Source organism: Squalius cephalus (genome assembly GCF_949319135.1).
Source record: "Squalius cephalus genome assembly, chromosome: 17".
In the NCBI taxonomy this organism is placed as follows: domain Eukaryota; kingdom Metazoa; phylum Chordata; class Actinopteri; order Cypriniformes; family Leuciscidae; genus Squalius; species Squalius cephalus.
In genome coordinates, this window is record NC_137138.1 from 31,330,677 (window position 1) to 31,347,068 (window position 16,392).

The 16,392-nt window shown below is 37.0% G+C and overlaps 2 protein-coding genes across 2 annotated transcripts in view; one reads left to right on the forward strand and one right to left on the reverse strand.

The window, feature by feature from the left end:
- Positions 1-9,903, reverse strand: part of LOC307144549 (DNA repair protein RAD50-like) — a 48,488-nt gene extending 38,585 nt beyond the window's left edge. The window contains exons 1-9 of the mRNA XM_079846987.1: positions 9,802-9,903; positions 9,425-9,574; positions 8,275-8,358; positions 7,988-8,139; positions 6,252-6,437; positions 3,577-3,781; positions 2,104-2,232; positions 900-1,065; positions 58-251 (exon numbers count right to left, since the gene is read on the reverse strand). Of these exons, the coding sequence (XP_079703113.1) occupies positions 58-251; positions 900-1,065; positions 2,104-2,232; positions 3,577-3,781; positions 6,252-6,437; positions 7,988-8,139; positions 8,275-8,358; positions 9,425-9,553 (1,245 nt within the window). The 5' untranslated portion in view covers positions 9,554-9,574; positions 9,802-9,903. The remainder of the gene's footprint in view (positions 1-57; positions 252-899; positions 1,066-2,103; positions 2,233-3,576; positions 3,782-6,251; positions 6,438-7,987; positions 8,140-8,274; positions 8,359-9,424; positions 9,575-9,801) is intronic.
- A 232-nt stretch (positions 9,904-10,135) lies between these two features.
- Positions 10,136-14,954, forward strand: LOC307144585 (uncharacterized protein). The gene is made up of 5 exons (XM_079847060.1): positions 10,136-10,602; positions 11,560-11,651; positions 12,539-12,586; positions 12,685-12,828; positions 14,613-14,954. The coding sequence occupies exons 1-5, from the start codon at positions 10,587-10,589 to the stop codon at positions 14,751-14,753; spliced, it is 441 nt and encodes a 146-aa protein (XP_079703186.1). The 5' UTR covers positions 10,136-10,586; the 3' UTR covers positions 14,754-14,954.
- Positions 14,955-16,392: the final 1,438 nt, after the last annotated feature.

Genomic DNA, 16,392 nt, shown 5'->3' on the forward strand with positions numbered 1-16,392 from the left:
ATAAAAAAAAGAGCGTGAACTAGGTGGTAAATTACATCCTGCAGTTCAATTATCTACCATAGTTTGGTTGAGGGCTTCAGTGTCCTGGTCCAGTCTCTCTTTGACTTGTCTGTGGAAACTCTGGAGTTGTCTTTCGTTAAGAGGTGTCCGATCATAGCCCTCCAACTCCAGGGAAGACGCTAAACTCTTCACCTGGGTGTCCCTCCTTTTAATGTTCTGTGTGTGTCTATCTGCCTCCAACTGCAGACGGCCTTGAAATGAACAGAAACGATGATGAACAGCTCTGAGAAAGAATAAACTTTTTTCCTGCTAAAAATGCCTTTTAAGCAAAATCACTCGATGTGAAAGTATTAGCCTAGTTTTTAGTGCATGTCTATAAGTATAGTGTACTTTAGGACTGCAATAACTAATCTATAAAATCTAAATTTCTTAAGTGAAGTAACTTTGCAGTAGTAGTAATTTCAATTTAAAAAGGATAAATATATGTGTTTAACGCCAAGTTGCCCAAAGCTCGAGACGAGAGCACTTTATATAAGAACTTCTAAAAAGGTCATGATGATCATGTTTGTATGTGGCCTGCAGGTTGCCACACCAAGTGCTTGCGTTATTTAATGGGGCTAAAATATATTTTTTTCCCACTTTATCATAGAAGTAAAGAACAGATCAAAATAGCTGCTTGTTGCAACCCTAGTGAATCTACCCAATACCACCTTCCTGTGAATTACAATAGCAAGTAGCAAATCAGGCTGCGATGTAAACTAAAAAAAGGACGTCACTATTCTTCTATTGACTATTTTAAATACTACAATCAACGAAACAACCATTTGATCATATATAGAGAACACATGTCCACCACCACCACACAACAATAAATGAATAGCAAAGGAGCAAACGACTACCTTGCTCAACTAGCAAGTCAGATTTGATGCGGTTCATCCTCTGGCACTCTCGGCCGGCCCGTTCAAACTCGCGCTGGCACTCCGTAAGTTTCCTTTCCTTCTCTTTGACAGTCTGCTGGTGGTTCTGATACATGTCCTGCAGCTGATCATCTGAGCCCTGAAACACCTAAAAACACAGCACAACACAGAGTCAAGGCACCCCAAGGAATGAACACACGGTGTGCTGCAAGGCTCTGTCTTAGGCCCTTTGTTTTTATTTCCGTACATGCTCTCTTTAGGTGATAATATGTTTAGAAAACATGGTATTACGTCTCACTGTAATGCGGACAACTCTACATTTCTCCAGACTCCAGACATTTTTAATATTGATGGTTTTCTCTCTGTTTTATTACAATTTAAGAAGAAACCTTTGGGGAGAGAAAGAGGGGAGGAATAAATCGAGACATGACTCAGGTTGAACTCAAATCTGTCACTTTGGGACATTTAATATTCAACAATATTATTGAACTGCCTGCATTGACACCATTATCTGAGAACTGAAGTGAGCTGGATGATGACATCACTGTTTTCTCCAGAGCTGCTGTATATATAAATTAACTAAATTAATGAAACATCACTGAGCTTACTTAAGCTGGACTGTGACGCTATTTTCTTCTGGAAACAAACTTTGCTGCATTATTTCCCTGTTATCTCTGTAAAGCTGTTTTGAAACAATCTGTATTGTAAAAAGCGCTATATAAATAAAGGTGACTTGACTTGACTTGACTACCAGTGGACCAAAGCATCAACACTAATGTGACTTCAATGGGAGCACTGTTGAGAACTAACACATAAAAAGATGTGATAACACATTTATTTGGATCCCCAGTAGTCCAGAAGAACCCTTAAGTAAATTAAGAAAATTGAATTGCTTTTAGTAAGAAAATGTAGTGGATGGACCTCTTTTATTTTCAAACAATCTAAAACAAATGACAAAGATAAGCAAGCAAACGCAAACCCCTCATTCCAACATCAGATGAAAAACAGCAGCAGTAAATATACCAAAACCATCAATTACTGAACATCCTGTACATGTTTTCTATGCAAAGCACTTCCTTTCTGCTTTCGCATGATCATTATCTGGCATTTATGACTAATACTGAGAAGCAGTGAAAGTTTCATAACTGATGACTGATATTAAAAAAAAAAAAAAACCTTGGGTTACCTGCTCCATCTTTTCCTCTAGTTCCCGGTTATCATCCTCCATCTGTTGCTTCCTGCTGTCCAGAGCTTTGATGTCATTATCCAACTTCATTATTTTGCTGAGGCTACTGTCTATGTCATACAGTCGGTTCTGAAAATATGGGGAAAGTGTGTTTAGTGAATATACATCACATGACTGCATGAGTGTATGGGCTAAAATTCAACTGATGTGCAGTCAAGTACACATTTGGAATATTTTACAGTGGGGCTCATCTATCTTTTGTTTTTAACTCAACTGATCATAATGTGAAGCTTCTGTTTTTGCACTGATGTCAGACTTATCAATAATTTAGGATCAATTTTATCTTTTAGCTTGGCATCAAAATAATAAGTATAAGTAAATAAGTATCAAATAAAAGGAAAAAAGTATCAATCTTGATGACCTTTTTATTAATAAAGAATTTAAATGACTGGATTATTTAAAAATATGCATGTATTAATGTAAATACATACATGTAAAACATATTTTTGGGATGAATTTTCTGACAAAGACAAAAATACTGTGATATATGCTGTAACGGACCCTAATCTGCACTACAATCATAGGGTTGGATGATATGAATAAAATCTTACATCACGATATAAGTAATTTTTATTTCACGATAACGATATATATATCACCATATATATCATTTTGCTTTAAATTAGATTATGATATCAAAAATGTTGATACCATAGAAATGTCATAATTCTTGTCACCAATGTCAATATCACAAAAAACTAATACTAGCCTTAAAAAAAAGAAAAAGCTCACTGAAGACATGTAAACAGTCAGCGATAAAATAAGAATAAGAAACCAATTTCCAAGCAATATGACAAAAAAAATACAGTAGAACAAATAAATAAGAAATGCTACTTATAATTAAATGTATAAAACACACTATAGTCTTCAATGGGGAAGTTAAACATACATTTCTTCTTATTAAAGGTACAAAAGTGATTTAGTCAGTGAGAGATTTTCTCTCTTTTGTAGTTTGATTAACATGAAAGACAGACAGCAGGAATATAAGGCACTTTAAGACCGAATACCCTGACCCAATATAATGTTACACGTGTTTTCTTTCTCAGCTGTTTACTTTCACTTAAGACATAACTGAATGTGTTTAAGACAGGCATTTTGACATACAAGTTTGTGTATTTAACCATTCAAGGCCAATGTTTGAAAATGCATCCAAATGATACGTTTTCGTGACCATGCCGCACAGCAACGTCACGTGAGCATGTAACCGCGATAGCGACGATAGTCCAAAATTTCTACCGGTTAATCGTGTCTACCGGCCCACCCAAACACCTGCCTGTATTAAATACAATTTTAAATATTCATTATCCAAAACAATCAACTGCCACAGATCTCAAAAATGGAAAACCTCTATTCTAAAATAAAAGAAAACTGGCTCAGCCAACAAATTGCCATCACAAATTCTTGGTGTCTCACCTCCAGTGGGTCAATCTGATTCTCGATGCGTTGGACATTCTCTTTGGAGGAAGACAGCTGAGCCTCTTTAGTGGACAGCAGCTCTCTAATCTCTAGGGCTTTATCTTTGTTCAGTTTTAGGTACTTGAGCTCCATCCTGCAGGAATTAACAGTCTGGGCCTGCTTCTGCCTCAACGTTTTCAAGGTGTCCAATACCTTAATGTACCTTTAAGCAAAAGGCTGTGGTTATTTTCAGCCATTCATTTGCAATGCCAGCTTAATATGAGTAAATGACACCACAGGACAAGCCAATGTGCAGCAAACAGTCTGTTTAAATAGACAATCATTTATCGCCATCTACTGGTGTAGGCCTACAGAATTAGACCCATAGAGTTAAAAGCTTCTCTGGCATGATTGTTGAGAATTTACAGTAATTACAAAACATATATTGTGTAGACAATACACAACAGTCATTTATTGGGTAAAAAGATGCATTAAACAAAGGGGGAAATAAATAACTATATACAAATATAAAAGTTTTAAAAAGACTTTGGAAGGGGATGATGTTGTTTTCTTGTAGGCCGATATCATTTAATGTTATATACAGTGGGGAGAACAAGTATTTGATACACTGCCGATTTTGCAGGTTTTCCTACTTGCAAAGCATGTAGAGGTCTGTAATTTTTATCATAGGTACACTTCAACTGTGAGAGACGGAATCTAAAACAAAAATCCAGAAAATCACATTGTATGATTTTTAAATAATTAATTTGCATTTTATTGCGTGACATAAGTATTTGATCACCTACCAACCAGTAAGAATTCCGGCTCTCACAGACCTGTTAGTTTTTCTTTAAGAAGCCCTCCTGTTCTCCACTCATTACCTGTATTAACTGCTCCTGTTTGAACTCGTTACCTGTATAAAAGACACCTGTCCACACACTCAATCAAACAGACTCCAACCTCTCCACAATGGCCAAGACCAGAGAGCTGTGTAAGGACATCAGGGATAATTGTAGACCTGCACAAGGCTGGGATGGGCTACAGGACAATAGGCAAGCAGCTTAGTTAGAAGGCAACAACTGTTGGCGCAATTATTAGAAAATAGAAGAAGTTCAAGATGACGGTCAATCTCCCTCGGTCTGGGGCACCATGCAAGATCTCACCTCGTGGGGCATCAATGATCATGAGGAAGGTGAGGGATCAGCCCAGAACTACACGGCAGGACCTGGTCAATGACCTGAAGAGAGCTGGGACCACAGTCTCAAAGAAAACCATTAGTAACACACTACGCCGTCATGGATTAAAATCCTGCAGCGCACGCAAGGTCCCCCTGCTCAAGCCAGCGCATGTCCAGGCCCGTCTGAAGTTTGCCAATGACCATCTGGATGATCCAGAGGAGGAATGGGAGAAGGTCATGTCTAAACTCCACTCGCCGTGTTTGGAGGAAGAAGGATGAGTACAACCCCAAGAACACCATCCCAACCGTGAAGCATGGAGGTGGAAACATCATTCTCTGGGGATGCTTTTCTGCAAAGGGGACAAGACGACTGCACCGTATTGAGGAGAGGATGGATGGGGCCATGTATCGTGAGATCTTGGCCAACAACCTCATTCCCTCAGTAAGAACATTGAAGATGGGTCGTGGCTGGGTCTTCCAGCATGACAACGACCCGAAACACACAGCCAGGGCAACTAAGGAGTGGCTCCGTAAGAAGCATCTCAAGGTCCTGGAGTGGCCTAGCCAGTCTCCAGACCTGAACCCAATAGAAAATCTTTGGAGGGAGCTGAAAGTCCGTATTGCCCAGCGACAGCCCCGAAACCTGAAGGATCTGGAGAAGGTCTGTATGGAGGAGTGGGCCAAAATCCCTGCTGCAGTGTGTGCAAACCTGGTCAAGAACTACAGGAAACGTATGATCTCTGTAATTGTAAACACAGGTTTCTATACCAAGTATTAAGTTCTGCTTTTCCGATGTATCAAATACTTATGTCATGCAATAAAATGCAAATTAATTACTTAAAAAACATACAATGGGATTTTCTGGATTTTTGTTTTAGATTCCGTCACTCACAGTTGAAGAGTACCTATGATAAAAATTACAGACTTCTGCATGCTTTGTAAGTGGGAAAACCTGCAAAATCGGCAGTGTATCAAATACTCGTTCTCCCCACTGTATATAAATAAATATATATATATATATATATATATATATATATATATATATATATATATATATATATATTTATTTATTTATATAATATATATATATATATATATATATATATATATATATATATATATATATATGATTAAAACCTTCAAATGCTGTAATGGGGATGAGATATCTATGAGGCAAGAATCAATTTTCCTAGATCTTGTGAGATAAAATGGCTTGATGAACTCATAAACTGCCTGAAAACATCCTTCACACTCCAAAAGCATTAATGCTGCAAAAATGACTAGCCAAAAATTAAAGGCATTCAGTGCTGTTGCCCATTAAACATGTGAAGGGGATCGTCTAATTCTAAGGTTCAGAGAGAGGATGTAAAATGAAACACAACTAAAACATGATGCACATTTTACCAAAAGAGTCATATGTGGACCTCAGGAAAAGAAGAACAAAAATAAAAAGTACAATATGACCCTTTTAATGAATGAAGCTTCAGTGACAAAGCCATTGTCCAGATAAAAATACCTTGTGGCTGAGAAAATCTCATCAAACTTCTGCTTGAGGGCTTTCCCTTCACTGAGAGGCCAGTTGGACTCCTCTTGGTGGCAGAAGATGACATGGCTGATGACAGCTTTGGAGACGCCCAGGGATGAGATCATCTCACGGTCTAGTTCAGCACATTTAGAGCTCAGGCTCACTTTCTCTCCGTGCCTGACATCAAGAGAGGTCAAGATGTATTAACATCCAACAAGCAAACGAGTGCTTCAAACAGGGACCATAATGTAAACTTTTCAAGAGCCAAGTGGGAGCAAGAACCTGGCAAACCTCATGAATTCCAGCACAAGACATTTAAAACAACAGTCTACAACCTCCTCACATAAATCAATAAAATAAAAGAGATTATAAAGTTCTACAAAGGAAACTGTGTTGTTTCATAAAAATATTCACAAGAGAAAAAAAACACAAAAAAGTACATGTTGTATATCAAAATGTCACAAATATAATTATTAAAATGTATATTAAACATTTTAAATCACATAATAAATAAATAGACATACCATTCAAAAATTTTCACATTAAACTGATCAAAAAGTGACAGTAAAAACATTAATAATGTTAGAAAACATTTATATTCTAACTGATGCTGTTTTTATTATTTTCTATTCACCTAATAATCCTGAACAAAAATGCATCACAGTTTCCACAAAAATATAATAAGAAGAAGAAATGTTTCTTTTGCAGCAAATCAGCTTATTAAACAGATTTTTGAAGGATTGTGTGAGACTGAAGAGTAAATTCAGCTTTGCATCACAGGAATAAATTACATTTTAAATATATTATCAGGGTTCTAAATGTACATTTGAGCTCAGTAGCATCAGATCCACCAAGTTCTAGCACCAAAAATAATTAATAATAATATTCATTATTAGTTGTACATGTTTTTTTTTTTTTTTAATGCACCTTTGACAGTAATTTGAGTTGAACTAACATGCAAAAATAACTATATGGTTTATATGATATTTGTTATAATAGCCTAAACACATTTAGTATAAATACAAAAGCAAAAAATGCATATATCTTAAAAACAAAACAAAAAATACTGTTATTATATTCCGTTACTTCTTTAATACATTTACTGTAATAAAGAAGTACATGTCTACATTAATAATATAACAGTATTCAATATAAATATGTACTTTACAGTTTGTGTAACTAAACGTGTAGTGCCCTTTTTGCCGCGTATATCGTTTAATGTTTCTCATACGCTACAGAAACGGCAGCGCTTATCAATTTAACAAGTTGGTATCGGCACCAGAGCGACCTCTAACAAAATGATGTCGCACCAGCAGGAAAAAAGGTTGCAATACTATATTAATATAGAAAAATAGAAAATAATATTTTACAGTATTATTATTTTTACTGTAGTTTTGCCTTGGTGCGCATAAGAGACAACTTAATATTGAACAATATTATTAATCTGCCATCACTGACACCATTATATGAGAACTGAACCGAGCTGGACGATGACATCACTGTTTTCTCCAGAGCTGCTGTATATTTAAATTAACTAAATTAATAACTAATGACTTTTATAACGGAAATGAATCAACACTGAACTTACTTAAACTTAACAATGACACTATTTTCTTCAAGAGCTGCAGTACAGCAGAAACAAACTTTGTTGTGTTATTTTCAACAATCTGTATAGTAAAAAGTGCTATATAAATAAAGGTGACTTGACCTGAAAAAACAAAACTTACTTGATTCTGGTAATGACACCCTCAAGGGTTTTGAACTCAGTTTTCTTGCCCTTCTGTGTGCTTTGCATAGACCTCTGGACTGCCACAGCATCGCCATTCACATCTCTAAACTGGAGTCTGATCTGTGCCCGTACATCCGTTTCATGAGCATCCTACAACAGACCAACACCATCTATAACACTCTTGCATGGACAATACAACCTGTTTTTGCAAAATTTGAATACCTGTAAATCAGAACTTTTTTTTATTAGATTTGTTTACTTGAATTACTCCTGTCAAGGACCTACTTTGGGATCGTGGACAAAGGTGTTTCCTTTACTTCCTGGTGGAAAGTCTCCTGAAGTGATGTATTTGAGACACTCAATGATGGTCTGGAAATTCATAAAAAGAAATAGTTCATATCCACCTTTTTTCTTGCGCCCCATGACGCAAAGTGTGAATTTTGGGAGTAACTTCTGTTAAACTGAAAAACAATCAGCGAAAAGTTCCCTCTATGAACTCAATAAAAAGCATTTTCAAAAACTGGGTACAATGAGATGACGTTATTCTACTCACCCTTCAACCATCGAACATCGAAAGGACAGTTAAAAGTGTATAAGCTTGAACAAATTACTACAACAGACCCTAATAATAACCCCCGATTATTTCCACAGCAATATTACGGACGTGTTACATATCGCTGTAAAAAAATGTGTCTGTATTATGTAATGCGTTACCTTAATCAAAAATGTTCATTAACTGGAACATTGAGTGAAAAAAATCCAAAGCGATTTCCGTCAGTGACAGACGATAAATATTATCTTTACCTGCCTTAGAAATACTTCAGCAAACACTGCTAAAAGGGATTAGAAGTAAAAAGGGGAGACGATTACATTTGAAAGCATCCGTGTGAAAACAAACCTGGAAAGAGACATGAGGATTTGGTGAGGAAAAAAACATGGGGTGGATTCAAGTGAATTATTCATGGGATATATCATAAATGTATTTGCGAGAGCAGACCACAAATGTGCAGTATATGTAGTCCTTTTTGAATACTGTTACAGCCGAATACAAAGGAAAAGATAAATAATTCAGAAGGCCTTTCTTAACCCCCTGAAGCCGTATGGATTACTTTTATGATGGATGGATGGATGGATGCATTTTTTCGGGCTTTAAAAACAAGGTACCATTACCATTATAAAGTTTGGAAGGGCCAGGACATTTTTACATAACTCCGATTGTGTTTGGCTGAAAGAAGAAAATCACATACACCTAGGATGGCTTGCCTTGGGTGAGTAAATTATGGGATAATTTTCCTTTTTGGGTGAACTATCCCTTTAAAGCTCCCCACCTCTGTCAAATGTTAGTGTGCAGCCGTGTTTAAATCTCTTCTAAATACTCTTCTCATTACCAGCATTTCAATTATACACACATACTGACTGACAGCAATATACAAACCGTTTTTCCAGCTCCATTAGGTCCCACAAGCACCGTGAGAGGGCTGAAGAAGGAGATCACTTGTTTGTCTTTATCCTCAACTCCAAAACTCCTCACTCCCAGAATACTCATCTTTTCAATCTTTGACATCTTGGACCAGTGACTTGTAGCCTTGAAATTATATAAAAGTCAAATTAATTATCAGTGCACACAATAAAAAAATCGCATTTTAATAACCAGAACTTGAAAGTGATGTTGTGTCTGTGAAGTTTATTACAAATAATTACTTGAAACACAGTCGTACTAACGTTAGATTGCACCTGGGCTGGCAAAAATTCAATAAATAATTTAACACGGCTCTAAAATAGCATTACATGTTATTAAAATAACTCACTCACTCAGAATAAATAACGCAGTAAACTCCACGTAAACTGTACTAGTTTGTTTTGACTGCAGGCAGTCAGTCTCAGTCAGTCGCGTGTTTCCCGCGTCGGCGCAGTGACGTACTTCCGCATTCAACTCAACGTCACGAGAATCTTCTATAAACTACATATCCCACAATGCAATTTTATTATAATAAAAAAGATCTTAACAGCGATTCTTTTCATTTAATAACGAATACATAAAATACAAGCAATTGTTATTTGTATATATAATTAAATAATATTGAAAGAAAAATTATACTATATCTTATTTTCCCCGAAGTCCCCATGACCATATTACAATTCCATGCACTGTTTTGATTTTTAATGTAAATTCCTACAGCTGAATTAAAACCGTGAACTTTGCAGTATTTTTCATATTATAGCCTACATTAAAACAGGATTTGTTGAAGTAGTGCTATTTTGAACACAGCAATTGTAAGATTATTAGTTCGCATATTATGAGTTGTAATGCTCAAGTTTCAGAACTAGAATGGTTTACTACTAGCAGCACATTCTCAAAACTTATCAAATGCTCTTGTCACGAGATGCAACTTTTCTGAGGAAACTGTTGGTTAGTTTAACAGTATCAGCATGAACATTACCAAAGTTTGGTTTGTAACGTTAGATGTGGACGAAGAAGAGCTTTCAGCTTTAAGGATGTGCGAGATGGTCGAATCGTGTTGAATCGCGTATTCAATGATTTCAAAGGCTCACGGACCTGCAAACCTCCACCCACAATCGCTCAAATCTTCCCTCTCATGCTGTTTCTTGTCTGTAAGTACTACCAAGTAGGACCGTATCATTCACATTGATTTACTGACCGCCTGAAACAGGTGAAAAGTGCATATTCTGATGTGTGGAGTCACATTTGATATTACGTTGGCTTCCCAAAACGACAAAATTCTGTAATAGCTCATTATTCTCAATTGCATTTTATACAAATATATAATTTAAAAGCAATGTGAATTTTCCTACATATTTTGTTTATATTCACTTTAATTCGGCAGGCACATTTTCCCATTTAAAGTTTATTGTCGTTGTCATCACCACATCGGTCCACTTGGTGGCGATGGTGTTTCTTTTCTTTTCTTCAAGCATTTAATAAAAAAAAAATATATAAATAATAATAATAAAAGAGGCTCAAATGAGATTCCAGCTGAAGAGAGTGAGTAGAGTCACGAGGGTGAGGATATAATAAAAACAAGAATCTACAGTTTGGAAGAATTAAGATTATTTAAATTAAAAATTAAGATTATTCAAAAAAAAAAATTAACCTTGTGAAATATCATTATAATTTAGAATAACCGTTTTCTGTTTTAAAATGTAACTTATTCCTGTGTTGTCAAAGCTGAATTTTCAGCATCATTACTCCAGTCTTCAGTGTCACATGATCAAGTCAAGTCACCTTCATTCATATAGCACTTTTAACAATACAGATAGTTTCAAAGCGGCTTTCCTTCAGATACTTCAGAAATCATTCTAATATGAACTTCCGTTTGAAGCCATTTCAAGATGTTCAATTGCAAGTAGTTTGAAGTTTAAAGTAGTTTAAATTTTGAAGGTTTTGAAGGCAATACAGTCTCTCAGGAAAAAAATAGATGTTTGGATTAGTGCTGCTAGCATGTTTCTAGAATGAATTAGCATGCTAATTCACTAATTGACACACACACACACACACACATATATATATTCCTAGGTCCCAAAAACTGTTCCAACTGTGCTTCTTTATAGCATTGCAGCACATGGCTCAGGGGGATGACACGATACGTGAGGCACTTTACCACCTCAGAGACCTCATGGATTATGCACATCTCTTCACATTTGTAAGTAACATCCTCAGTGAACATAAACATGACAATCTTACTTAGCCTCAATCAGCCTCCTAGCTTTCTAGGCCGTGAACCAGTATATCGAGTACATTAATTCGGACACTGTGAGGACAGTATGACAACGTCTTCACTATACAACATCACTACTGGTGTTTATGAACAACAGCAGCACTGAGATATTTATTATATTATGTTTTAATGTTATTTAAAGTGCATTATGATAAATTCTTTTCTTGTTATGTATACGCGAAAGATTTCAGCCATAAATAAATGATAAATGTTATGTTCATTACCTGTCTAGCGATGTAGGTGTTGTGACACCGTGTGTCATTATGTGTAGTGAGTTGGCTCACATGATTTATGTTTCGTGCTTCCAAACTTCCATTAGGGATAGTTAACCCAAAAATGAACATTTTGTCATGTTGTTCCAAACCTGTATGAGTTTCTTTTTTCTGTTGAACACAAAAGAAGATATTTTGAAGAATGTTAGTAACCAGACAGTTGATGGTAGCCATTGACTTCCATAGTATTTTTTTCTTCTATGGAAGTCAATGGGGTCCATCAACTGTCTGGTTACTAACATTCTTCAAAATATCTTCGTTTGTGTTCAACAAAAGAAAGAAACTCCTAGGCTACAGGTCTGGTTTTCACGGTGCATTGTGGGACTTTATAAGAAGCGAACGCTTCAGTGCACTGGAAAGATTGAGACAGCTCTTAAAATGGCCGACTCCCTGATCAGTGCCCTGACTACTGAACTAGGAAACTGATTGAGACGCACCCTTAAAAAAGATTGTCACTTGTCACTTAAAATGTCTGCATTTACACTATAAAAAAATCAGTTTTTTAAAGACCAACACTATAATTTTCTGCATCTTTTAAAGGACATGAACACAGTATACATGCCGAATGTGCATATTGAAAGCGGAGAGGTGAGTTTCGAGTAGCCTAACAGGCCTGTAGAGGACAATATGACATTTGAAGATATCATATACTGTATATGAACAAGACTTGGCCTGTTTTCTTTCAGATGTGCAGCTGTAAAGAGTTCATTGCTCAAGAGCTTCTGAAGACATTAGTTTCAGCAGAAATCACTGATCAAGACGGCGCTGTCGAATCTCGCACTGCTCTTAGACTCTTACTGCACAACATCAGATTTCTCCTTCAGAATTCGGTAAGCGAGATGTCTCTATCTCTCTCTCTCTCGCTCTCTCTCTCTCTCTCTCTCTCTCTCTCTCTCTCTCTCTCATATATATATGTGCCTTGAAAGTTGGCTCAGTGATGTACAGTGAGGAAAATAAGTATTTGAACACCCTGCTATTTTGCAAGTTCTCCCACTTGGAAATCATGGAGGGGTCTGAAATTGTCATCGTAGGTGCATGTCCACTGTGAGAGACATAATCTAAAAAAGAAAATCCAGAAATCACAATATATGATTTTTTAACTATTTATTTGTATGATACAGCTGCAAATAAGTATTTGAACACCTGTCTATCAGCTAGAATTCTGACCCTCAAAGACCTGTTAGTCTGCCTTTAAAATGTCCACCTCCACTCCATTTATTATCCTAAATTAGATGCACCTGTTTGAGGTCATTAGCTGCATAAAGACACCTGTCCACCCCATACAATCAGTAAGAATCCAACTACTAACATGGCCAAGACCAAAGAGCTGTCCAAAGACACTAGAGACAAAATTGTACACCTCCACAAGGCTGGAAAGGGCTACGGGGAAATTGCCAAGCAGCTTGGTGAAAAAAGGTCCACTGTTGGAGCAATCATTAGAAAATGGAAGAAGCTAAACATGACTGTCAATCTCCCTCGGACTGGGGCTCCATGCAAGATCTCACCTCGTGGGGTCTCAATGATCCTAAGAAAGGTGAGAAATCAGCCCAGAACTACACGGGAGGAGCTGGTCAATGACCTGAAAAGAGCTGGGACCACCGTTTCCAAGGTTACTGTTGGTAATACACTAAGACGTCATGGTTTGAAATCATGCATGGCACGGAAGGTTCCCTTGCTTAAACCAGCACATGTCAAGGCCCGTCTTAAGTTTGCCAATGACCATTTGGATGATCCAGAGGAGTCATGGGAGAAAGTCATGTGGTCAGATGAGACCAAAATAGAACTTTTTGGTCATAATTCCACTAAACGTGTTTGGAGGAAGAAGAATGATGAGTACCATCCCAAGAACACCATCCCTACTGTGAAGCATGGGGGTGGTAGCATCATGCTTTGGGGGTGTTTTTCTGCACATGGGACAGGGCGACTGCACTGTATTAAGGAGAGGATGACCGGGGCCATGTATTGCGAGATTTTGGGGAACAACCTCCTTCCCTCAGTTAGAGCATTGAAGATGGGTCGAGGCTGGGTCTTCCAACATGACAATGACCCGAAGCACACAGCCAGGATAACCAAGGAGTGGCTCTGTAAGAAGCATATCAAGGTTCTGGCGCATATCAAGGTTCTGGCGTGGCCTAGCCAGTCTCCAGACCTAAACCCAATAGAGAATCTTTGGAGGGAGCTCAAACTCCGTGTTTCTCAGCGACAGCCCAGAAACCTGACTGATCTAGAGAAGATCTGTGTGGAGGAGTGGGCCAAAATCCCTCCTGCAGTGTGTGCAAACCTGGTGAAAAACTACAGGAAACGTTTGACCTCTGTAATTGCAAACAAAGGCTACTGTACCAAATATTAACATTGATTTTCTCAGGTGTTCAAATACCTATTTACAGCTGTATCATACAAATTAATAGTTAAAAAATCATACATTGTGATTTCTGGATTTTTTTTTTTTTTAGATTATGTCTCTCACAGTGGACATGCACCTACGATGACAATTTCAGACCCCTCCATGATTTCTAAGTGGGAGAACTTGCAAAATAGCAGGGTGTTCAAATACTTATTTTCCTCACTGTATTCAGGTATGTGTATTTTTCTTTCCTTTATGTTGTTTTGCAAGATCGGAGAACACTGTCTAAAAGACAAAGTCATGGTTCGCAAGATTAATTTGAGGACTAATCAAGAGCTGACGTTCATCCGTCGATGTTTCACATTTTTCCAGGACTGGATGTCCAAATGCATAACCAGCAGTGACTTTTGATTCATTCGCTTTGACTTCTATTTAGATCATTGCATTAAATAGCTGTTTAATTGTCCATCTATTGCTTTTATACAGTAAATGGCTTAGCAGGACAACCTCAAAGTTGAAATCTAATTTTGATAAGTGCTTTCATGTTACTATGTGATTTCTTTAATAATGCTGCAATAAATAATAATGTGTGACCATAACTTGGGAAGCTTTCTCTTTAATGTGCTTTTGGTGCACTATATTTATTTACACTCTTTAAAAGAAAGGTTTCAAAAAGGCAGGTTTTGCTGTGACACCATTAAAAAAACATTTTAGCGATAACTTTCAGTGATCAGGTCTTAAAAGAATCCTTTTCCCCCTTTTTGTTTAGTGTAAAGAATGGTTTAATATGCCGAAGAACCTTTTTACACTATAAAGAATCTTTTGTGCAATGGATGTTTAAGGTTCTTAATGGAACCGTCGATGCCAATAAAAAAACTTTATTTTTAAGAGTGTCCTTCAAACCTCCATGGGCTGCCACTTCATTTTAAAAGATGTGGGGGAACACATAGTTGAAATGAGTCAGTGAAATGAGGTTGGATGTGATTAGATTATGAAGTAATGAGTAAGTTACAAGATTATATCTTAAAAGCAGCAGAAATTAACATTGATTAGTTTCTATTTCCTGTCTGGCTCTTGTTTGCTCTATAAAACAAGCTGGTGAAAACAAAAATCCTCTTTGGCCATCTTGCTTTTGTGAGACATTGTCGGTCATGATACATCTAACACAAATTTTGTATTGGAAATAACACAGTTTGTCATGATTGTGATATAGTTATTCATGAGATTCCCATGAAAACAGCCCCTAAAGCTGTACTTGAAAGCATATACAGTGCTGGATAGATTACATACAAATTAAGTTACTGATTCCAAATTACATGACAAAATTTGTAGTTAGTAACGTAATCCATTACAATAAACATTTAAGGTAATCTAATCCGATTACTTTTATATTATTTTTGACCTAACTTGTTTATCACATTGATTTTGAATAGGATTGATTTGGCGTAGTATCTGACGGGCTGGGCTCTGGGGACGGGGAGGTCTACTGGGTGGTGATAGTTAGCCCTGATCCAATGGAAAGATTTCAGCGTCGGCAGAACTGCAACGAGTAATTCATTCAGTCATGGCCACTCCGGGTCAAAGCAGTGAAGGATTCCAAATTTAAGAATCTATTTCAAATATGCTTCCTTACATAACATCAAGGTAAAGAATATTGTATTTAGTGTTTAAGGGTAAGATAATGATTCTGCTCTGCAAAGTTGCCTTTCCTGTTTTCTCCTTATTGTCTTTAATGGCTCTTGGAGTCCCAGTTTCACTCAGACTGATGGGATTAGCACACGAATGATTCGTCTATGCAATTTGCAATGCAATAGACTGTTATGCTGATTGAATTAGGATTGGCCAGACCCTCAGTCTAGGGTGTGTTACCTAAACCTGTATACTCATTTACATGCTTTGTTTGAATTTGTCTCCACCTTCAAAAGTCCCTCCCCCTAAAAAGCCTATAAGACACCATGAACAATTATGTACTTCAGACTGTTTGGAAGAACTGCAGCAACGTCCTCAATAAAGAATAACTTCTTGAACGTGATCCCAAACGTCTCCTGGT